Source organism: Dama dama, chromosome 22 (assembly GCF_033118175.1).
Source record: "Dama dama isolate Ldn47 chromosome 22, ASM3311817v1, whole genome shotgun sequence".
Lineage (NCBI taxonomy): Eukaryota > Metazoa > Chordata > Mammalia > Artiodactyla > Cervidae > Dama > Dama dama.
In genome coordinates, this window is record NC_083702.1 from 39,012,039 (window position 1) to 39,037,233 (window position 25,195).

Below are 25,195 nucleotides of genomic sequence, written 5' to 3' on the forward strand. Positions count from 1 at the left end.
GAGTTGGTGATGGACAGGGAGGCCTGGCGTGCTAGGGTTCATGGGGTCGCAGAGTCGGACACGACTGAGCAACTGAACTGAACTGAACTTACGTCTTTGACCTATTGCTACTTAACAACAGAAATATATTAAGGAAAGCAGAAGTAAAACTCCAAACCTAAATGTGGGTTAGTTCTGCTATTTTCTGGGTCACCTTTCTCTGCTACTAAAGGACATAATGAAAACAAACTTTATAGTTTCCTGATGAAAAACAGGAAGGTCCTCCTTCTTCCCCAAAGGTCATCAATCACATGCCATTTAATAACTAAACATTAAGTAATATTTGGATTGGCAAGCTCTTTGGGCAGCATGGGTAATGGAAAGTGAACAAGACAGGGCATGCACTCAATCCTGGATCAGCTACAGCCTGGGCCAATGTCACATGAAGTCTTCAAACCTTGGTTTTTTTCATCCATAATTAAAATGGGGATGAGGATGACAATGCCTCTCACAATAGTTTTAAAGATTAAATTAAACAGTGGATACAAAACCCACTTGTCTGTAAACTGGAAAATATTACATAAGTACTAGCTACTATCATGATTTTATTCTACTGGATTCTAAGACTCATCTACACAGATGGAGCCACTGTGCTCTCTGGTTAATATAAAGAGCAGAAGGTAAACAAGGGTGACTTTGGACCTGACCATTAACCTATCAGGAGCTTGGTTCCTATTCTTCCCTATGTATTTTAAAAAATCATTGGGAAGGCTTTATTTTTTTTTAAAAAAAGCACTCAATTTCTTATACAGGTGTGAAGCATTATTGGTTTGGATAATCATTGAGTTGATTTTACTGAAAAAGACAGAAAAATCTTATGTTGAATATCTAGGAGTCCCTCCTACTGTGAAAAGTGCCATTGCTATGCTCCAAAAAATATTTCCTTGTGCCCTTAACTCACATACACTAACTCAAGATAATAGGGGCAATAATATGCCAATTGAGAAAGGAAAGTTGCAGTATGCATGTCTTGTTCAGGCCTGGGTAAGATGAAGTTTAAAAGCATCTATGCCATCATTTTCAAGTAGAGCCACATTCAGCACAGTGTGATAATCACAACTGCAGGAGATCATTCCCAACAAGTACTATCAGTTTGTATTCAGGCTGACAAAGTTGGCTTCTTTGTCAAAAAAAAAAAAAAAGAAAGAAAGAAACTCATCTGCAGTATTTTTTAAATCAGTACTATTTTTGAAATGCAAGTATTCCAAAAGACATGAACAGGCTTTATCCACCCATTAATTATTAGGGCTCTAAATTGGACATATACAGATGCAACAATGACTTCTATAAATGAGTCCTTAAAACTTCACATAAATAAATAAGAACTCATAAAAACATAAGAGTAAAATAAAAGCATCCTATTGACCTGTAAATAGCTACCTACATAACTGACACATTTTCCCCACATCTTTTGATTTCATGTTATTTATTAAAGAGAACATACTGGTACTAAAAAGCTTTTCTGTCAGTGTGTACTTCTTCATTCTTAGTTGTTTCTCATCACTTTCAATTTATACAGAATTTTAATAAGCTTTCTAATTCTTTTTGGACCATACAGCCTGCAGGACCTTAGTTCCCCAACCAGGGATCAAATCCATGCCCCCTGCAGTGGAAGCGTGGAACCCTAACCACTGGGCAACCAGGGAATTACCTAAACTATCTAATTTTTAAAATTAAGCTCATTTAGTTTTTGCTGACTTATACTTTTATTTTTTTCATTTTATATGTAGTTTCCCTGCATTTATTAATTTTTGTGCAGTACTCTCTTGATTTACTATCCCATTACATGGATAAAGCCATTCTTAAACAAAACTTCAGACTTGGGATGTCACCTATTCTTTACACAATGCTTCTGTTCAAATGGGATTAAGTAAAAACCTGACTTAACAAATGAACCCACTAAGGAAAAGAACTAGTGTCTCTGTGCATGTGGAAAATTCAAGGAGTAAAAAGAAAAGTGAAGAAGATGCCTCCACTGAGGTACCAAGGCAACTAAGCCAATCTTGGCAAGGAAAAGATTTAATAAGACAGCAAGCCAGTGGCCCTATAAGTGCCAAGTGTGCTCTCCAGAGGTTCAGAGACATAGAAACCAATTCAGGAAGTGTATGGATTGTCAGTAACCTAAGAAGCACAGATAATGCATCACCAACACTGACTCTAATCATTTTTACCCTTTATTTCCATTTCTGGTGTTTTAAACCTGTTTTTTAATATGTAAAAGTTAAGTGCCACAGCCCCCAGCACTTCCACCATGACTACTGCCTTCACTACCATTGTCAACACCATCATCAACATGCCTAGACTTGACATTAACAAAAATACAAGATACAAAAGTACTCCTTTGTCTTCAGGGAGACTAATTGCACTATTAACCCTTTCCAGGGTGGTGAGTGAAAAGTGAACACCAGTTATTACCCCTGGAAGGTCTTCCGAGAGTAAGAGTTACCACTAATTCCAAGCTAGGCTCACTTTGCTTCTTGCATGATCAGTTGCTTAGTTTGTCTGACTCTTTGCAGGCTCATGGACTGTAGCATGCCACGCTCCTCTGTCCACGGGATTTCCACGTAAGAATACTGGAGTGGGTCACCATTCCTTCTCCAGGGGATCTTCTCAACCCAGGGATTGAACCTGTGTCTCCTGCATTGGCAGGCAGATTCTTTACCACTGAGCCACCAAGGAAGCCCCACTTTGCTTCTTATCTATACCACAAACTGGACACAAACTGTGGCTATGCCTTTTGGCTGCACCTTTAGAGTACACTGCTTATCCTAGACCAGCACTTTCCCTAAGGTATGTTCATGAAACACCTGGGTAACACCTATTAAAAATGACTGACTATGGAAAGTGCTATATTCCGTATTCCCTTCTTGAATATTCACAGAGCATTTAGCATGTTAAAGATGCTTGCAACAGAGGAGCTATCTTTGCTTAGCTCAGCATTTCCTGAGTTTATTTGACTATGCAACCATTCTGTATTCATACCCCTCTACAGGCAATCTAGGAACATCTCCCAGAACTAATACTTCCAGAGAGACATTGGGAAATACCCTTTCGACTGATAAGGGACAGAATTAATTCAGATGAATATTACATCCTCCCAAAGCTTGAAAAACCTATTCTGCCCTAGGAAGAGAAGACAACAGCACAACCAAATGAGTGCCGAAGAGGAAAGGATTTCTTGACATTACAAGGTCTTCTGATCAAAGGTACCTGTTCTACTTACTTAAGGAGATTCCCGAGATTGAAAAGAGCCCGATTATGCTGCGGGTTTAGCTGGAGAGCCCTCTGATAGTACATCTTTGCCTCTGCTGTGTCTCTAGTCAGGGTTCCAAGGTTGTTCAGGGCACTTGCGTGGCGTGGATACAACCTGAAAAATTAGAAGTATTAAGCCATGATTGTTCAAAGACTTCTACATTGGTCATGATTTACTTGTTCTTCACCCCTCCCCACCCCAGGTATGCCAGAACCAAAATGAAACACTGAATTCCTCCTTTATTTTACACTATGTCTATGTGAAATCTTTTTTTAATTTCTTTATGACTATGCTGAGTCTTTGTTGCTGTGCATAGTCTTTCTCTAGTTGCCGCGAGCAGGGGCTACTCTCTAGTTGCCGTGTGCAGGCTTCTCATTGAGGTGGCTTCTCTTGTTAAGGAGCATGAATTCTAGAGCACAGGTCTCAGTAGTTGTGGCCCCTGGGCTTAGGTGACCCATAGCATGCGGAATCTTCCTGGGCCAGGGATTGAACCTGTGTCCCTTCATTGGCATGTGGATTCTTAACCACTGAACCACCAGGGAAGTCCCTCTATGTCAAATCTTAATGGTCAACTGTGCAGCTACAGGCATGTAAAGATGGCAGGAAAGCACATATCTGACATTCAGTGGTATAAGTAAATTACCCCCAAAGACTGCAAAAATAAATAATATGCCGATCAATCAGGGTAAGATACTTAGCTTGGAGCCTACAGTTACTTTCAACTTCCTTTTATAGAAAATCCTCATTGCTTCAGGTGTTGAGTTTCTGGTCTAGGGGACTGCTGACCAGCTGCCTGGATGATGCCCACTATTAACACAAGATGCTGGCAATTCCTCGGCTGAGGGATCTTCATGAATATATTTGAATATCTGAAGCATCAGTGACACCACCATTATTGAGAAGGTGATACAAACATCTCCCCACAAAAATAATCTTCCTCCTTCAAATGGCTCTCTGTCTTGACTCTTTTACCATTTTATCTCATTTTCCCCCCTACTGTAATTTGGCACCACCTGCCCTGATAGAATCTGGGAACGAAAATCCTGACAAATATTTAAAAATTTAAAAATGCACAATGAAGTGAAAATAGCAATCCTAATATTCAGAAGCAAATGTAAAGGACTGCATCTACCTGATCAGCAAACCAAATTTATGCTGATTAAGAAAGGAAGAGACTCAATTTACTTCCTTAGTTCAAAACTATAAGGAAGGCAAATCAGCACTGCTTCTTCAGCCACTGCTGAATTGTTTCTGCTGTGCTCAGAGCGGGCGTATTTAGCCGTCAAAGAGGTCGCCCTGTCTCTGTCACCCACAGGACTTTGTATAAGCCTGTGGAGCTGGCTTTTAATGTAGAGAAGTCAAGATAAAGCCCAAGTAATAAAAACAGGATCTGTACCTGTCAAATCTCCTGATGATCAAAAGTCATGCTTCCCCTCTCCCAGCCTGTTCCATACCTTCTAAGAAGATCAATATAATCTGGGGACAGAGGGGTTCCTATTAAAAGGCCAAGGAAGATAAGCTGCATAGTTCTTTTAAAAAAACCTTTGCATAACCCAGAGTTTATTCACCATGTAATCCTCCCTTCCCTACTTAAAGCTCAGCTATAAGCATCCCTCAGTACTTTCAGGAAGACACACCGGGTAGTGCTCCTCTTGATTGACAAAGGATAGAATCAATTTAGATGAATGTTACACCCTCCCAAGGCTTGAAAACCCTAATTTTTCACAACGGCTTTGGAGGCTGCTGGGAGACATACATTATGAGAGGAAGTTGGGAAGAGAAAACACACACACACACACACACACTGTTTACCTTTAATTAGCAAAGACAATCTACAGGTACCTGGTACCAATCCCCTAACTCCCAGCCTCACAGTTCCTAGGGGGTCTCCATGGAGATGCAAGCTCTTGGAGGTCTCTGAAGTGCCTCTATAGGACATCAGAGCCAAGAGAAGGTGCTCTCATGCCTGACTACTCATTCCATGCCCCGAACAGCCTCCTGGGAAGCTATGTCTAAAAATTACTTTGGGAATGGTCATGGAGAGCACATCAGAGCCAGGACTTAAATTCTTCCAGTGGAAAAAAAAATTTTTTTTGGATGCTGAGCAAAGCTCTCTGATGTCCTAAAGATTTAAGGTGGGGATGGGTCCAATGAACATGATGAAACAGTTGTAATTGTTTCTCTGATAACAAACAGCAACAGAAGGTCCTAGGAACCTCTGCCTTCTCAGAAGAGGTCATTTCTTAAAACTTGGTCTTTTTCTTATTTCTTTAGGTTTTGGAGGCCTCAAAATAAATGTCTGAGATGAAAACACTAAATTTAGGAAGTTGTTTAGTTGCTCAGTCGTGTCTGACTCTTTTGTGACCCCATGGACCGGATCGCACCAGGCTCCTCTGTCCATGGGATTTCCAGAACACTGGAGCAGGTTGCCGTTCCCTTTTCCAGGGGATATTCCCAACCCAGGGATAGAACTCGAGTCTCCTGCATCTCCTGCATTGGCAGGTGGCTTCTTTACTTCTGAGCCACCAGGGAAGCCCAAATACGGGCAAGGATAGTCTAAATTCACTAAGAGCTTCTACATGGGTTCCCTGTCACACAACAGCCTCTCCTGAGGTTCTCAATCCACCTTTTTTGACTTTATCACCGACTCACTGCCATTTAAAGCAGCTGCATGCACTTTCAAAGATTACTGGCTACAAAAATGTTTCTCTCTCTCTCTCTCTGTTTTTTCAAACCAGAAACAGAACATAAGCCTACAATGAACTCTCTAAAACAGAAACAGTGAGAAGGAAAGTAAAAGAGAAACAAATATAAATACCATGAGGGGAAAAAAGTCTTCCGCATGTCTTGTGCTCCAAGAAGCTTAGGACAGGGCTTCGTGGTCAGCCACAGGTGCAAAGCAGCTCTGCTGTAACAAAGTCCTAACCTGTCCAGGAAGGGGATTGCTGGCATTTACAGTGATTTACTGAATCTAATGTGGGAGCCACAGGAGACTCAGGTTTGATCCCTGGGTTAGGAAGATCGTTTGGAGAAGGAAATGGTAACCATTCCAGTATTCTTGCCCGAAGAATCCCAAGGACAGAGAATCCTGGCAGGTTACAGTCCATAGGGTCGCAAAGAGTCCTACAGGACTAAAACAACTTAGCACATTGACTCTGTTACCACTCACAGAACTCCACCTCGAAAATGTGTGATATTGTTTATTCCTGGTAGTAGTAAGGGTCTGCTAGCAATAGCCTCTTTCTCTGAGCTGGTTAGGCTCGCCTAATCACGAGCAAGCATTGCATTATTTATGAAACAAAGCTGAATTTCATAAAAATAATTCTTCAAGAGGGCCAAGGAAAAAAAGTCACTTTTAATTTTGTTGTTTATATATATGTAGACATTTTCTTAAAACATATACTCTGCTCTTGTTTACAGAAGATCTATGCAAGGGCAAAACTTATTTTGTGTGTTTACTTTTTAAATTAACTTGTGTTTAAATGAACTCAGGTCTAATTCAATCCTGAGGTCTCCAGAAGAGGAATTTTCTACTGGAAAGATGAATAATTTAAGAGCTGTCTATATAGCTACATCAATTGTCAGAATACATGAGGTGTGCCTTGACTTTGACGACTACAGGTATGTTTTACAAAAGTTCTGGTAGTGATTATTCCCTTCCCCCGCTAAACAATCTCTACAAAAGCTCCACTGAATTGGAGGAGAGTGGTGATTTTCTTTTCAAACACATTTTAAAAAAAACCAGTGTGAACAGCCACTAGGATAAGGAAGTGTATTCTTTCTCTTTAAAAAAGAAAGCTAGATATAGAAATACAATTCTATGAGCTGAAGAGAAAATCTTTTCAAATATTGGCTGATTTACATTCCTGATAAGGACACATCCATTTGAGCATTGAAGGGCTTCTTACTTTTTATCTGGTAGCCTTTCCTTAAGCAGAATTAATAAAGCAGGTAGTTAAGGACACTATTATTATTCCCTTTCATTCCCAGTCATCTTATCTCTGAAGAATGAACATCAACAATATATTAACAACCGAGGTAGCAGCTGCCTAAGTGACAAAAGAAAGCAGGAAGAGAAGAAAATGGGCCCCAGGCACTGAGCATGTATTAATGATACTTTACATTTTAGAGTGCTTTCTCATACACTATCTAACTTCATTCTAATTCTTCAAGTAGAATTATTGTACTGTTTTACAGTTGTGGAAAGGGAGGGTGGGGAAATTAAAGAAAAAATAAATGACTTTTTTAAAAAAAGAAATATCTCAGAAGCAGTCGTGTTAAGTGTTGAAAGTCAGATAATTCCAGTAAATCTATTTATTTTCCCAAACAATCCATGAGTCACTCAACCTTCAGTAAAGAAATATACTGCTACCAATTAGAGCTTCCACTTAGAATAATTTTCCCTTGTATCCTTGGGCCATATCATTCAGCTATGATCTTATATAGGAACTACTCGGTGACAGAAGCAAAATAAAGTCAATACTCAGGAAATGTGGCTGAGGTTCTCCTTCCCTGGGAAAACTTGTCTCCTGCCAGACAAAATACTCATGTTATCTCTGCAAAGCACAGTATTATGGGAAGTTATTTGGAACCAACAATAATCAGTAAGTATGCAAGGCAGTGGGGCTTCCCTCGTGGCTCAGATGGTAAAGAATCTGCCTGCAGTGCAGGAGACCCTGGGTCAGGAAGATCCCCTGGAGAAGGGAATGGCAATCCACTCCAGTATTCTTGTCTGGAAAATGCCATGGACAGAGAAGCCTGGTGGGCTACAGTCCATGGGGTCACAAAGAGTCAGACAAGACTGAACGACTAACATTGTGGTTTACTGTGTGATATAAGGCACAGATACATGCTCACGGATCTACTGTCTCAAGCTTCAATCAAGATCCAGGCCTTCCCTGTTGGCTGGGCTTCCCTGGGGGCTCAGATGGTAAAGCATCTGCCTGCAATGTGGCAGACCCAGGTTCGATCCCTGGGTCGGGAAGATCCCTGGAGAAGGAAATGGCAACCCACTCCAGTACTCTTGCCTGGAAAATTCCATGGACAGAGGAGCCTGGTACGCTACAGTCCATGGGGTTGCAAAGAGTCAGACACGACTGAGCGACTTCACTTCACTTCAAAGATCCATGAAGATAAGATTCACATGATTCTCGTTTAGTTTTATATTTTACTTAGTCATTTACTTCAAATTTTGTACACTCTGTTCGAAAGTTAAGAATGATGTTCCTTTTTTACTGTTTGAGAAACAGTAAACAGGCATTTCATTGTTCAACCAAGACTGTATCATGTGCTCCAATTTGCAATTTCCTTTTCGAATATACACACCCTGATTTATTTGTCTGATTTTCATTCCACACATTAATTTATTTGAGGTTAAGTATGCTAAGGTCAGATGTTTATTTTCTATTTCCTGTAGAGGGGGAAAAAAAAAGGACCTGAAAGAAAAACATGACTGGGGAAAAATTCAATCATGAGACCTATTCACTGAACTAAAAAGTACCCAAAGTAAGCTTTATTTCAGGAGTCCACAGCAGCAGCATATTTTTAGTCACATTAGTTCCTGGCATTTCTCAAGTGCCTGGTTCCTTCATGCTATAAAATATGAATCATCATGTCATTAAATTGTGCCAGAATGACATTGATCATCTACCAGTCTGTTTCTTTAATTGTCTGAAATCACCATTGACACCCAGAAGTAAGTCTTGCCACTTTCTTTTGGGTCTGTACTTCTTCCCATTCATTAGACAGCCTTGGGGAAATAAAAACCTCAAGTGCAATTTAGGCAAACAAGACACACTCTGCAGTGAGGAGCCAACTAAATGATCTGACCTCTCACAATGGATGATCTCCAGTCAGGATTCAGCAGGACTCCGCCCATCTAACTTTTCTAGACAATTTAGAGTAAAACCATGCCCTCAGGAAATGACTCATTTTAAGTGACTGAAATTTCCTGATTCCCGGGAATTTTCCTCAGGAGGCCAGGAAATGCATTGAACTAAATACTTCTCTGCTCTTCTAAATAGAAAGTAGTCAATGTCATTTAACTTTTCTCAAGGGCTCAGGGTGACCATGGTGAACTTTGGTTTTCTGTGGCAGAAGAATAGGAAATTATTTTGGTGGAGTGGGAAAATAACTGCACTTGGGAGTCAGAAGCCTTGGGGAACTTTTTTGCTGGGTGATTTTGAACTCATGCCTGTGCTTTAGTTGCTCTCTCTGTAACAATAAGGTCCATAACATATTAACCTGTGTGACCAAAAAGGATGGTGGGTATGAGATGCCTACCGTCATCCCTGGTACATTCCATACATCTGATGCTCTGGGTTGGCTGCAGAACCTCTGGGTGGGTATGCCTGGCTCCCTCCACAGCCCTAATGAACCCATGCCAGGCTGAAACTGCCACTCTTCTTTCATGTATATTTCTCATCCTCCAAAAAATCATTCTTCTCACTGCTGTCAAAGGCATCTGACTTGCTCCCATCAGTCAAAATAACATCCATTATTTCTTCACCACTAACCCAGTGAATACTTAAGTCTTCTCATATCCATCTGTTTCTCCCACATCATGGGTTTTCAGATGTGAAGGACATTTGGCCCACTCCATTTTAAGAAAGTAGGATTATTCCTTGTCAAGCACTCACTCCAACAGAGTCTGTCAATCTTTCGTCATATGAAACAAATGATTCCCACAGGCACCAGGGTAATTTCCTCCAAGCCTTTCTGACATGCTCGACATCAAGTGGAATTCCAGACACGCACAATTTTAAGAGTTACACCCAAGGTTATAAGGAGATTCAAAGTCCTATATGACAGATCAGTGTACTGGTAGAATCCTTCTTGTAATAACACTTCACAGCATGTGTAGCACTCTGAATGTTAGACTGACAGGAAAAAAAAAAAAGACACTGGTGGGCAGGAGGAGTGTGTCCATGTTTACAGTTAATAGTGCCAGCCTAGGAGGTCATGAGGGGTGGGGAGGGAAAGGAGGGTATATCCTAAAGATTCACCTTAGGAATTGGGGGCCACCACAGGCATATAATGGGGTATCCCAAGTGGTGCTAATGGTAAAGAATCTGCCTGCCAACGCAAGAGACACAAGAGACAAGGGTTCAATCCCTGGATTGGGAAGATCCCCTGGAGTAGAAAGTGGCAACCCACTCCAGTATTCTTGCCTGAAAATTCCATGGACAGAGGAGCCTGGTGGGCTACAGAGCATGAGGTTGCAAAGAGTCAGACATGACTGAGTGACTGAGCGGACACACACATATTGGCATATAATGGGCAGCAGCTCAGTTCAGTTCAGTTCAGTCGCTCAGTTGTGTCCAACTCTTTGCGACCCCATGAACTGCAGCACGCCAGGCCTCCCTCTCCATCACCAGCTCCTGGAGTTCACCCAAGCCCATGTCCATTGAGTTGGTGATGCCATCCAACCATCTCATCCTCTGTCGTCCCCTTCTCCTCCTGCCCTCAGTCTTTCCCAGCATCAGGGTCTTTTCAAATGAGTCAGCTCTTTGAATCAGGTGGCCAAAGTATTGGAGTTTCAGCTTCAACATCAGTCCTTCCAATGAATATTCAGGACTGATTTCCTTTAGGATGGACTGGTTGGATCTCCTTGCAGTCAAAGGGACTCTCAAGAGTCTTCTCCAACACCACAGTTCAAAAGCATCAATTCTTCTGTGCTCAGCTGTCCTTATAGTCCAACTCTCACATTCGTATATGACCACTGGAAAAACCTTAACTAGATGGACCTTTGTTGACAAATTAATGTCTCTGCTTTTTAATATGCTGTCTAGGTTGGTCATAACTTTCCTTCCAAGGAGTAAGTGTCTTTTAATTTCATGACTACAGTCACCATGTGCAGTGATTTTGGAGCCCAGAAAAATTAAGTCAGCCACTGTTTCCACTGTTTCCCCATCTATTTGCCATGAAGTGATGGGACTGGATGCCATGATCTTAGTTTTCTGAATGTTGAGCTTTAAGCCAACTTTTTCACTGTCCTCTTTCACTTTCATCAAGAGGCTCTTTAATTCTTCTTCATTTTCTGCCATAAGGGTGGTGTCATCTGCATATCTGATGTTATTGATATTTCTCCCGGCAATCTTGATTCCAGCCTGTGCTTCCTCCAGCCCAGCATTTCTCATGATGTATCTGCATATAAGTTAAATAAGCAAGGTGACAATATCTAGGGGTGTTAAAAGTGTATAAGTGTATTAGAGCTTGAAACCTTCAGTGGAGAAAAATGAAGTGAAGCAGAATAGGGTATGCTGGGATTGGCCGGGAGACCAGGGATAGACTCATGGACAAGATGAGATTACCTAAGGCACCCTGAAGGGAGGGAGACAGCCATTTAGAGAAGGAGGAAAGTGTCTTGGGAAGAAAGAAGGACAAATGCAGAGTTCCTGTAATAGATGTGAATGAAAAAATACTGACCGCCATATCAGCAAACAAACATTGTTGCAGCCATCATATCATCACATTACAGTTGCCCAGATGGTGAGCCCTGGGGGACTCAGGATAGAAACTAGATGTCTATCATCCTGTAGCCAGCAGCTGCAGCCACCTCTGATGGTGCACCCTGGGGAGATTCAGGATGAGACAGCACATGATACTGGCCCCAGATAGCTGAGGTGCACATCAAAGGAATGATTTTCAGTGAACCCAGACTCTTGCATCTTCCCCTACACTAAAAAACACTAAGTTCCTTAAGATATCTGATTTTCTTTAATAAATAGTAATCTTTTGTTGCTCCAACTACCTGGTCTTTGTTGCAAAAACTCTTATATATCCTCAACTCCCATTTGCTTCTTCAGAGTAGTCTCTCAGAGTTATCTGAGATGCTGTGTCCTGGGCTTAAGTCCTCAGTCTCATCTGCCAAATAAAACATAATACTCTACTTTTAGGTCATGCATTTTTTTTTTTCAACTGATATAGGAATATGGCATCTGCTGTCCAGTGTTCCTGGAGCTGACAGCGATAGGTGCAATAGGAGGTGAGGTCTGAGTGGCAGAGGTCAGACAGTGCATGACATGGAGACCACTGCAGGGCCCTTGACTCTTGAAGGAAGCAAGCAGACTGTTCTGAGCACAGGACTATTATGAACTCCCCTGCGCTGCTGGGTTGAGAACAGACGGCAGGAGGGCAGAAGGGAGAAGTGAAAATAGGGAGACCAGAGAACACTGAAGCAATCCAGGTGAGAGAAGATGGGCAGTGGAGGCAAAAAGAAGGGGTCTGATTCAGGATGTATTAATAACATTTACTGAGTTTATCATGGCCAGATATTTAGACATTGTTTTACACCTTGTTTGTGAATTATCTTCTAATATTCCAGCCCTATGAGGTAGGTTGGAGAAGTAACTGGCAACCCACTCCAGTATTCTTGCCTGGAGAAGCCCAAGGATAGAGGAGCCTGGCAGGCTGCAGTCCATGGGGCTGCAAAGAGTAGGACATGACTGAGCGACTAACACTATGAAGTAGGTAATACCACTATTCTCCTTTTAACAGAAAATCTAAATGATATTCTGGTCAGTTCAGTTCAGTTCAGTTGCTCAGTTGTGTCTGACTCTTTGCGATTCCATGGACTACAGCATGCCAGGCCTCCCTGTCCATCACCAACTCCCAGAGCCTACCCAAACTCATGTCCATTGTGTCAGTGACGCCATCCAACCATCTCATCCTCTGTCTTCCCCTTCTCCTTCCACCTTCAATCTTTCCCAGCATCAGGGTCTTTTCCAATGAGTCAGCTCTTCGCATCAGGTGGCCTAAGTATTGGAGTTTCAGCAGCAGCATCAGTCCTTCCAATGAACACCCAGGACTGATCTCCTTTAGGAAGGACTGGTTGGATCTCCTTGTTGTCCAAGGGACTCTCAAGAGTCTTCTCCAACACCACAGTTCAAAAGCATCAATTCTTTGGTGCTCAGCTTTCTTTATAGTCCAACTCGCACATCCATACATGACCACTGGAAAATCCACAGCTTTGACTAGATGAATATTCTGTTCAAACTATCATATATTCTTGTGTAAGACATCATACATTAAGCTGGTGTAGTATATGCTGTCTTACATCATCAAGTGTCTGAGGCACCTGACACTCAGCTGAGTTCTTCTCTGGGCATTGCTACTCTCTCTGCCTGGCACCAGTGATTGGTTGATAAGAGGGTATAAATGTTCCACTCCTTTCATGACAACTCTGAGGACACCCAGCTCCGGAGCAGCCTAAGGACTCCTCTGATCCCCTGGGAGTACACTGCATCTCAGCTTCTCCCTCTGCCCATTTTGTTTCTCTGACCAGCATTAATGATCTTCCTGTTTGTTAATCTCTGCCTTGGATTCTGTTTCCTGGGGAACTACAGTGAGGTTTTGAAGTGACATGGTGGTTGAAGGCAGAAAAAAAGAGAGCAAATGTTTTTGAATATAAATTATAGAACATTCATGCTGAAATATAGTCCATAAGTATGATCACAATATAACTAAAATTCTAGTTTTCCAAAGGAAATGTATAATGTCTTGGATTTAATGAATAAAATTGCTAGACTTAATGAACACAAAATACATGTGGTGAGAATATAATTTCAACAAAAAGGAACAAAAATAACTTCAATTGTGCTACTGGAAAGCATATTTAGACTTTTATAAATGAAAATGACACACCAGCAGAAGAATCCATCTCCACTTGTTAAACTAGGTTAACAAATGGTATCACAATTTTTATTCTTTCCAGAAATACATGGCAGCTGGTAGTTAATGCCACCTGTAGTCATGGGAGTTATTTTAAATGCTCATTCAAAAATAGCCTGGGTAAAGAAGGACTTTTAAGTAATTATTAAATCCTGATTTTTAAAAAATGTTCAAACTCTACCAGTTTTATAGACAACACTTTTCAAAGGAATTAAAATAATCTTATTGACAGACTCAGGACATCAATGAACAGACATAGACTTAGACTTCTTTACATAGTCTAATTAGTCTACTTTACATAGTCTACTTAGACATAGACTTCTTTACAGTCTAATGATATGGCTTTCTTCAATAATCACTGTCTTATAATTTCCTTTTTTCCACATAAACTTATTACAATCTCATGGAATCTCTTTTCAGACTGCTAGTTATCTACATATGAGGGAATACAGAGAATGAAAGCAGTGGAAACTGTTCTTATGACAAGTCTCTATTTTATGCATTAAAAAAATCCCAGACAGAAAGATTTTAGTTTCTCCTCTCCCATGTGTTAGCCAATTATATATCAGTTGAATATTTCTTTTGTACAAGAGTTTTAAAAGCACGTTCCTTTCCTTTTAATTATGCCTGGTCAGGGACTTCACCCCCCCCCCCCCCCACTAACAGTTTCCCTCCTCTTCAGATTTTCCATGTAAAAGATCAACAATAGATATATTAGGAGTGGATAAGTCCCCTCTAAGGGGTCAAGGTGACCCAAACACACTTGAGATGTCTCTCAGGTCAGGGACCTCTGAGTAATGCATCTCCTACTCAATATAACTTACAGGAGGGCAACATCTTAGACTAGGTCTGTGAATTTCATTTGAAACCATAACTGTGCAAAGAAAATAGCTATCTCGGTGGCTGAGGATCACAGCCTTTTTAAATGTGCCTGATATCCAGCTACCTGGAATGCATCAGCCAGTCGGGGTGTGGCGGGGGCTTACTGTCAGGGGCTGGAAGGAAGAGGACATCTAAGTGAACAAATGTTCAGAGGAATATGGGATGATTCCTGCTGACATTCAGTTCAGTTCAATTCAGTCGCTCAGTCGTGTCCGACTCTTTGCGACCCCATGGTCGCAAAGGCCAGGCCTCCATGTCCATCACCAACTCCCGGAGTTTACTCAAACTCATGTCCATCGAGTCAGTAATGCCATCCAGCCATCTCATCCTCTGTCATCCCCTTCTCCTCCTGCCCCCAATCCCTCCCAGCATCAGGGTCTTTTCAAATGAGTCAACTCTTCGCAAGAGGTGGCCAAAGTATTGGAGTTTCAGCTTCAGCATCAGTCCTTCCAATGAACACCCAGGACTGATCTCCTTTAGGATGGACTGGTTGGATTTCTTTGCAGTCCAAGGGACTCTCAAGAGTCTTCTCCAACACCACAGTTCAAAAGCATCAATTTTTCGGCACACAGCTTTCTTCACAGTCCAACTCTCACATCCATACATGACCACTGGAAAAACCATAGCCTTGATTAGATGGACCTTTGTTGGCAAAGTAATGCCTCTGCTTCTTAATATGCTATCTAGGTTGGTCATAACTTTCCTCCCAAGAAGTAAGCGTCTTTTAGTTTCATGGCTGCAATCACCATCTGCAGTGATTTTGGAGCCTGAAAAATTAAAGTCAGCCACTGTTTCCACTGTTTCCCCATCTATTTCCCATGAAGTGATGGGACCAGATGCCATGATCTTAGTTTTCTGAATGTTGAGCTTTAAGCCAACTTTTTCACTCTCCTCTTTCACTTTCATTAAGAGGCTTTCTAGTTCCTCTTCACTTTCTGCCATAAGGGTGGTGTCATCTGCATACGTGAGGTTATTGATATTTTTCCCAGCAATCTTGATTCCAGCTTGTGCTTCTTCCAGCCCAGCATTTCTCATGAGGTACTCTGCATATAAGATAAATAAGCAGGGTGACAATATATAGCCTTGACGTACTCCTTTTCCTATTTGGAACCAGGCTGTTGTTCCATGTACAGTTCTGTTGCTTCCTGACCTGCATACAGGTTTCTCAAGGGGCAGGTCAGGTTGTCTGGTATTGCCATCTATTTCAGAATTTTCCACAGTTTATTGTGATCCACACAGTCAAAGGCTTTGGCATAATCAATAAAGCAGAAATAGATGTTTTTCTGGAACTCTCTTGCTATTTTGATGACCCAGTAGATGTTGGCAATTTGATCTCTGGTTCTTCTGCCTTTTCTAAAACCAGCTTGAACATCTGGAAGTTCATGGTTTACATATTGCTGAAGCCTGGCTTGGAGAATTTTGAGCATTACTTTACCAGCGTGGGAGATGAGTACAATTGTGTGGTAGTTTGAGCATTCTTTGGGATTGCCTTTCTTTGGGATTGGAATGAAAACTGACCTTTTCCAGTCCTGTGGCCATTCCTGAGTTTTCCAAATGTGCTGACATATTGAATGTGGCACTTTCACGTCATCATCTTTCAGGATTTGAAATAGCTCAACTGGAATTCCATCACCTCCACTAGCTTTGTTCGTAGTGATGCTTTCTAAGGCCCACTTGATTTCACATTCCAGGATGTCTGGTTCTAGGTGAGTGATCACACCATTGTGATTATCTGGGTTGTGAAGATCTTTTTTGTACAGTTCTTCTGTGTATTCTTGATTCTTGCCACCTCTTCTTAATATCTTCTGCTTCTGTTAGGTCCATACCATTTCTGTCCTTTATTGTGCCCATGTTTCCATGAAATATTCCCTTGGTATCTCTAATTTTCTTGAAGAGATCTCTAGTCATTCCCATTGTGTTGTTTTCCTCTATTTCTTTGAATTGATTGCTGCAGACACTCTGTCTATCAGATATAGTCCCTTAAATCTATTTCTCACTTCCACTGTATAATCATAAGGGATTTGATTTAGGTCATACCTGAATGGTCTCGTGGTTTTCCCTACTTCCTTCACTTTAAGTCTGAATTTGGCAATAAGGAGTTCATGATCGAGCCACAGTCAGTTGCCGGTCTTGTTTTTGCTGACTGTATATAGAGTTTCTCCATCTTTGGCTGCAAAAAATATAATCAGTCTGATTTCGGTGTTGACCATCTGGTGATGTCCATGTGTAGAGTCTTCTCTTGTGTTGTTGGAAGAGGGTGTTTGCCATGACCTGTGCATTCTTTTGGCAAAACTCTATTAGCCTTCTTTACTTTAAACTGACTTTTTAAATTAATCAAGAAGCCACTGGCCATCTATACATACAGTATTAACTGCACTTTATTTGGGAAATGCCACTCTTGCTGCTTTTGGGCTTACCAAGGGAGTCATTTCATGAGAGGTTTTGTACAGGAAGAGCTTAATGGCTGGGTAGTCTCTGGACTTTCTACTCCCACCATATGAGGTGAAATGGTAGGAACCTTCTCCAGAGTAACTCAATGGTCAAAAAGTTTTGAAGGAAGATGGCAGCTCCACCAGCAGTATTCTGATTTTCCAGTATACCGAATCCCAACCTTTATAACACCCCAATAAACATGACAGCCACCCCGACAGCAAAGGAAAACTTACACCTGTCTTTGTGCAGGACTTAAGGGAATGGTTCTGACAATTTCCTTTGATGATCTGAGTCTTAATCTATGACCTCAGCTGTGGCATTATCCAAGGGCAACCTCCCTTGCAATACAGAAATGTCATAAAAGAGGTACACCAAAATAAAGTTAATGGACATCTACATTGTTTAAAAAACAGAATAGAGTTTAAAAGATGCACAGTATTCATGCCATATATAATTACCAATTTAATATAGTGTTATTTTGAGAACTGTGAGTCAGCCAAAAACATATAGGTAAGATACAAACTTTATGACTAATTTCACCATTATCTTTGGAATCTATACAGTTATTACAATAGGAATGAATAACTTTTGGGACTGAATTCAGATAACACCACATTTAATCATGCATTTCCCTCATTATTCTCTTTCTTGCTGTGTGCAAATACGGAAAACATCAGATACACCAAAGGTACAGTAGCATGAAACAGGACAGGGCAGGACCCCAGAGTCTGCAACCTCCACAAAGAGTTATATTATAGGAAGGACAGTCTTCCAGTCACCGGGGATAAATAATCATCAAAATGATGAACAGTTGTAGTATTTTCCTTTTTTTAACATAAAGAGTGATAATTTACTTAAATTAAAAAAAAAAAAAAACCACATTCACTAAAAATTCACACAGAGGTATTCACACAAAAATAATAGTAGTTTAAATCAGAAGTATTGTGAGCCTGGTGGGGAGAGGATGAATTATTTCACTAATTACTATGCAGTATATTTTTAGCTTTAATTGTTTTTACCGCATTTCTCAAAGGACATGTTTCTTCCCGAAGCACAGTTGTTGAAGCAAACATTTATCTTTATTGTTTCATAGGAAACAGGCAGAAGTCCCAACCAGGTACTGTGATTCTGTAAAATCAGCTGCAGGAGAATTTTGCTTAATTTATACTTTTGCCCCACGCTGTGCCTTAGGATCTGCCTTATTTTTTTGTTTGAACTTGACAGAAAATAGTGTGTTAGAATGAAACAAACTTAAAAAGATATGGGTACATTTCCCTTCCACCAATATTTTTCAGGCAAACTTACTGCTCTTCTCTTCCCTTTAAGAATACCACCTGAAATCATGACACACTAATTAATTATTGAGGACAAAACATAATTTATTGGCTTGAATGTCCCTTGAAAGAACATGCCTTTTTAAAAAAAAATGACACTTCCTCAATTCAAAAATAATGCATGTTCACTATAAAACATCTGGAACACAAAGGAAAGAATAAAGAAAGAAATTAAAGCATAATCTCACTAACCAGAGATAAGCAGTGTAAACATTTGGATAAACTGGCTTGCAGTGAAAAAAAATATAATTCCTTATTAAATCTTTCAAAATGCTTTCTATTTCTTAATAAAAACTTATTTTTCACAATAATAAGCTTTGTTGCAATTATTCCTCTGGGGCTCATATTTCTTGAAATCTTTGGGAAAGAGAACTTGATGTTAACAGTTTAACATCTTCCCCTTATTGAATATTAAATAACAAGTCCTAAAGTCTAAAAGACTTTGCTTGATGACCAAATATACTTATGTAGAACACTATTCAAAAGGATAACTTTTAAAAATTAGGTCAGTTGCTTTAAGAATAATTTGTAACTAAACCTTGAGACAATCCAAGAAGGGTGCTTCAGTGAAATGTATGCTTTGTTTGGTACACATATTTTAGAGCATGTCCCAAAGTGGAACTGTATCAGAAAATTCAGCCAAATGTGGGACACATTGTAGATGCATGGAAACTTCTTGAAAACACTTCTGTGAGCTCACATGGGGAGATTCTGAGGCTGTGTTTAGTTATCAGGTGTCCACTCCTTCCAGGTTATACACATATATTATCTGAGATCTTCTAGGGCAGACCTTCTTTTTTGGGGGGATGGGAAAGACCATCATGAAAATCAGTGTTGCAGTTTGGGTACCTAAAAGCAATACAGATGGCTGCTGGTAATGCAGAACTTAAATTTGAATCCCCCTTAAAATCATCTCCGGGGCTTCCCAGGTGGTGCAGTGGTAAAGAATCTGCCTGCCAACACAGGAGGTGTAAGAGACACAATTTTGATTCCTGGGTTGGGACAATCTTCTGCAGGTGGAGATGGCAAACCACTCCAGTATTCTTGCCTGGAAAATTCCATGGACAGGGGAGCCTGGTGGGCTATAGTCCATGGGGTTGCAAAGAGTCAGACATGACTGAACAGGCACGCAGTAAAATCATCTCTAAAGCCATGCATGGTATATTCTTTTCCAGTAGATGAGTACAAAGAGACTGTCAGGGCTGCTCATATTTAAAATTTTAAAACATTGAAAAATATACTATATATATATGTATGTATATACATACCTTATTAACATATTCCCAACAGAGTAATCAAGTGAATTCTCACTTTTTTTTTTATTTAACACAATTATCAGAGTATTTTACTTCTATACTCAAAAGTCTTTATATAAATCCTTTTAGATAATGGGAAGCCTAGACTGGGAAGAATTCATTGCAGTAAATATCCTATGAACTTACGAGAATATTTTTTACAACCAATTCCTACAGGTCTGTATATATGTATTTAACTGTGTCACTTCATTACATAATGTGTAGCAATGGAAATTTTTATAAGAAAACACCAAAAGTTAGAAGCAAAGTAGACTTATAACAGACTTGAACAAAGAGCCAAAAGATTTGGAGTCCAAGGTCTATACCACCTCCAAGGAGATGTTCACTGTCAAGAGAAACAAGGCCTCTATATACTGGGAGGGGTGAGTGAAATAAACAAGGGCTTGAAAAGCACAGACACCCAGCCACAGCTTACTTGAGGGCCGTTCTGTAGTGGTAGATGGCTTCCCTGTTCCGACCCTGGTCCTTCAGGAAATTGGCATAGTTGTAGTGAACCTTGGCATTGTGGGGCAGAGTTTGAACTCCAGACCTAAAAGTTAATAAATTAAAAAAAAAAAAAAATGAGTAACAAAGAGTACTGCTTAGGAATGTTGCCAGCTTCTTTCATGTTTTAATCATGGATTTATGAACCTGTATTTGAAATGTTCATTGCATCCATCAAAGCCTCTTCCAAAACTTGCAGACCTTATGAATTACTAAACATGCTTCTGTGGAAAACAGTGAAGGCTGTGCACAGCTATGCACAAGTAAAATACACTAACTGCACGTGAAGCAGAGGGGCAGGAAGTGGTGAGAGATGATTCTTTGGGGGAACCACCACGCATGCTCAGGTTAGCTCAGCTTTTTCCTTTTTTCTTACTTCCTTCACTTATAGCCTTCCTCTTTTTAAAAAAAAAAATTGATATTGTCTATGGAAATAAATCATTACAAGAAGGATAACTGTAGACTAGCCTCCTTACTAAGGTTTGTTGGAAATAAACATTTCCCACGTACGAAGCCAGGGCTAATTTTATTTAAAGGTAGGTGTAATTATTAATAAATATTCTACAAGTTGCAGGTAAGGAAAGGAGGTTTGGCTCAGAAAAGTTAAAATCTTCTTAAGTGATGAGTGTATTAGTCTGCTCAGACTGGCAAAACAAAATACCCGGGGAGCCCCAGGGAGTAACACTGAAGTTTTGAAGGTGATACAAGAAGGAATATCTGTAGTCGCTTGTAACTGCATCACAAATTCACCTTGCACAAGATAAGCCTGGTAGTAGTACCAAGAATGGGATTCTGACCCAAGGAATTTGCTTCTAGAGTCTCTGTTCCCTCACCTGCAAGGAGGTGGTGGCAGGGAAGTGATGAAGGTAGATGGGTTTGGGAGCTATCTGGGAAGAAAATTCTGGAACTTATGTGGGTTAAATGTGAGAGGGGAACAGGCTAAAGGTAAAAGGAAGGAGACAGGATGACAATCTAGTTTCTGGGCAATTGTACTTCAAATGTGGTACCTCTTCTAGGTGACATATTTTCATTTAATTTTTAATTTAAAGGTAAGAACACTAGGGAAATTCCATACAAAGTGTTAAATCTGTTATCAAAATATGCCAGGGTATTGTGACCTTGTTGAACTTTTGTTGAAATAGCCCCTATTTAATGTTATAAGTCAATAATAATTTTAAAATAAAGAAAAATGTGCAAAGGCAAACAAATTTAGAAAATTAACAGCCCCTTAGGACCAGCAAGGAAAAGGCAATGGCACCCCACTCCAGTACTCTTGCCTAGAAAATCCCATGAATGGAGACGCCTGGTAGGCTGCAGTCCATGGGATCATTAAGAGTCGGACAAGACTGAGCGACTTCACTTTCACGCATTGGAGAAAGAAATGGCAACCCACTCCAGTATTCTTGCCTGGAGAATCCCATGAACAGAGGAGTCTGGTGGGCTACAGTCCACGGGGTGGCAAAGAGTCGGACACTGAAGCGACTTAGCACGCATTCATGTTACTCCCTAGAGAACTGAATCAGAGATCCTGCATTTAGAAACAACAGATACAGCTAGGGCCAGTGGAGCTGTACCTCCAAAGTAGGTTAAGTGACAATATGCATTCTGACCAGTAGATCCTCCTAACCCTGTGGTATCCATGCAAAGCTCTGCACACTGGCAGCCAGGATTGGACTCTCAGGGAGGAGACTGGAGGAATCCTTTTACTGGAAGATGACTAACCCAAAACAAAAGATTTACAAACGCTGCCATTTGGGTGCTCCAGTGAAATCATCAATCTCTTCAGTTACCCCCACAGTGCAGCTCACTAGCTAACAAACAAAGCTAGAATTTTAATATAACATTTCAAATGGACATCACCCAAAGTATATTTAGTCACAGGGCAGGACCAAGGTCAGAGTGATAGTGATGACTTTTTTTTTTTTTTTAAATTTTTTTTTTTATTATTATTATTTTTTTTTCCAGTGGGTTTTGTCATACATTGATGACTTTTTAAAAATTTAATTTTTATACAGGAAAATGTCTGACTTTTCTCTCCAAAACTATATAGTGCATGGGACAGGGAGATTTTAAAGATAACTTTGATTTCAGCATAGATATAACTGTAATATTTATTGGAATTGATCCTTCCCTCTGTGCAGTTAGCATAGTCGCTCTGTTTCACCCAAGTTCAATCTGTGAAAACACGTCCTTGCAAAGATGAGGGCATTGTTCAAGGATGGCAGTAGGAAGTAGGAACATTTGTAGCAGGCAAACGGGTGTGGTTGGAGTAACTGAAATCCTGCGACTATACTGCTTTTCCCATTGTTATTTCCCATTGTTGTTTTTGACCTTTATGTTCTCTACGTAATCTTTTCCTGCTATGTTCTTCCAGTCTCTCATTTTACAATGAACAGTTTATGAAGAAAGAAAGATAAACTAGCCAAAGGCAAAACTTTCAGTGTCACTCTGAGTGGCCAGGTTGCCCCTCCTTCCCGGGCCAGCCTTCTCAGCTTGTGACCCGGACGCTGAGATTCAGTCGTCCCAACTGTCTTAACAGGATGTGCGACCTTACACATACTTACTCCACAAGGGAATGTAGGATTCATAAGTTATGGCGCTGGATCTCATACCCTATTAATGACTGCTGTTGCTGCTATTGTTTAGTTGCTAAGTCGTGTCTGACTCTTCGCGATCCCATGGACTGTAGCCTGCCAGGCTTCTCTCTCCATGGGATTTCCCAGGCAAGAACACCAGAGCAGATTGCCATTTCCTTCTCCAGGGGATCTTCCCAACCCAGGGATCGAACCCCCATCTCCTGCATCTCTTGCAATGGCAGGTGAATTCTTTACCACTGAGTCACAGGGGAAGCCCTATTAATAAGTACAACAAGGATTATGAATAAAAGTCTCCCTCTGAATGCAGGGTCTGTGTTCATGCACTTTGCATTTCTCCCTCACACCTCTCATTTGCAGATGACTTGAAAAATACCAGAGATATCAAGCCACTTCTCTCAGGTACCTCTCCAAGTTTGTAGAAACGTTTGTTTTGTTGATATTAATGGAACAATAGGTCAGGAAAAGCATCTCCAAATTCCTGATTAGAAAACAAACATTTTTTAAAAACAAGTAGTGTTCAGCCAGAGGTTAACAGGAAAGGAAAGTAAGAATTTGTGTGGCCCTATTTAACCTGAGGTTTCCAACACCACACTCAGGATGGCCAGTGCTTATGCAGGCTCATTTTAAATCAAGCACTGAGCTAAGCATCCACTTCCAAGGGCTATCTCCTTTCTTCCCTTCAACAATCTATCAGATGGGTAGTATACTGTACCTCCCATATTGTAGATGAGGAAATTGAGGCTCAGAGAGATGAAGACCATTTTCTAAGGTTACAGACTGAGTAAATAGTTGAGCAGAGATTTCAACCAAGGCCAATATAAGGTCAGAATCATTCCTGAAGTTGGTCAATATTGGATAAACCAAAAAGGTACCACAAGATACTAGGTATATTAGAATGTCACTGTGACTATGTTTATATCATTGATAAACAAACTACGGCCTGATGGGCCACAGACACATCCACGGGTTTACCCTTTCACAAAAATGTCTTTGGCCTCTTTCCCAAGGTAACAGAAGAGTAGCTGTAAAAGAGACTAGAGGGCCCACAAAGCCTCAAATATTTATAGTCTGCCTTTTACAAAGGAATCTGCCAATCTTTGGTTTCTGTTCTCTGCCCTGGGAGGTCTGCTTATCTTTCTGGCTCAGCAATTCCAGAGGAAGAAAAAGAAATGTGTTTTCTACAGAAAGGGAGGAAGATCTAGGCCATAAATTCTTAAGGGTGGTCCATGGATCATTTAAACAGTTCATGAATGGGATTCAGAGAGACCCCAAACTGGATGCAAAACAAAATATGCTATCTTTGTCATTCTAGGTATTTTGAAGATTTGGAGGACGGGAAGAAAATATTTAATCAAATTGTGTTATTTTGGTACAATTTCCTGCAAACACGCATGAGTCTGGGGTATCACTCAGTTCAGCTGGATGTACGCAGTTTCTATCTCCTTAGATTAGAGAGCAGAATAATTTCCTGTTCTAAGAGATTAAAGAAAATGTACCTTGCAACTATGATTACAAATATCTCTCACTCTGTCTCCGTCTGTCTCTCTCTCTGTCTGTCTGTCTCTGTTTACATTGGGCTGAGATTAAGTTAGACAACATAAAGCAAACTATAGGTGTGGTGAAGTATATACATTCTTTGGCTTTTACATTAGATTTGGGTTCAAATCCTGGCTCTGCCTTTTCACAGCTAGTCTGGCTTGGACAAACTACTCTCTTTCTGAGCCCCTGGTGAGTCACAAGTACTGGATTCTTATGCTTTTGTGTGAGAGGTTTTCAAGAATAGACGTACAAAGATGTGAGGCGACTTTGCATTGGTATCTTCTAAAAACACATCATTCAGTGCCATCCTTTTTGTGGGAGGAGGCCTTAGCTGGAAACACTGGGACTTGACTGAAATTTGGATTTTTCTCTAACACAAAGGTCTGTCCTAAGATATTCTGTATGATTGCTCATAGTATTGCCAAGCAAAACCACTCCATATAATTAGAGAGCTCTTGAGACCATATGACCTAGGATGGTCAATGAGTTTATAGTTTGGAACAGAGGAGAAGACAGAATCAGGACCTCTGTAAGGACATCAGCTTATCTAGAACTTTTTCCTACTCAGTGGGCCAGCTCTTGGTTTTGACCATTGCAGCTACTTTAGGTTTTCCTCATCCTACCTGACCGAGCTCAGGCCCACAGGAG

At 40.6% G+C, this 25,195-nt stretch overlaps 1 protein-coding gene across 4 annotated transcripts in view; it reads right to left on the bottom strand.

The window, feature by feature from the left end:
* Positions 1–25,195, bottom strand: part of TMTC1 (transmembrane O-mannosyltransferase targeting cadherins 1) — a 287,777-nt gene that overhangs the window by 59,699 nt on the left and 202,883 nt on the right. For 3 of the 4 annotated variants that reach the window (XM_061125206.1, XM_061125208.1, XM_061125204.1), the window contains 2 exons: positions 20,344–20,457; positions 3,263–3,406 (listed from right to left, as the gene is read on the bottom strand). In XM_061125206.1, coding sequence (XP_060981189.1) covers positions 3,263–3,406; positions 20,344–20,457 — 258 coding nt within the window. The remainder of the gene's footprint in view (positions 1–3,262; positions 3,407–20,343; positions 20,458–25,195) is intronic. The other variant, XM_061125205.1, reaches the window with a different exon arrangement.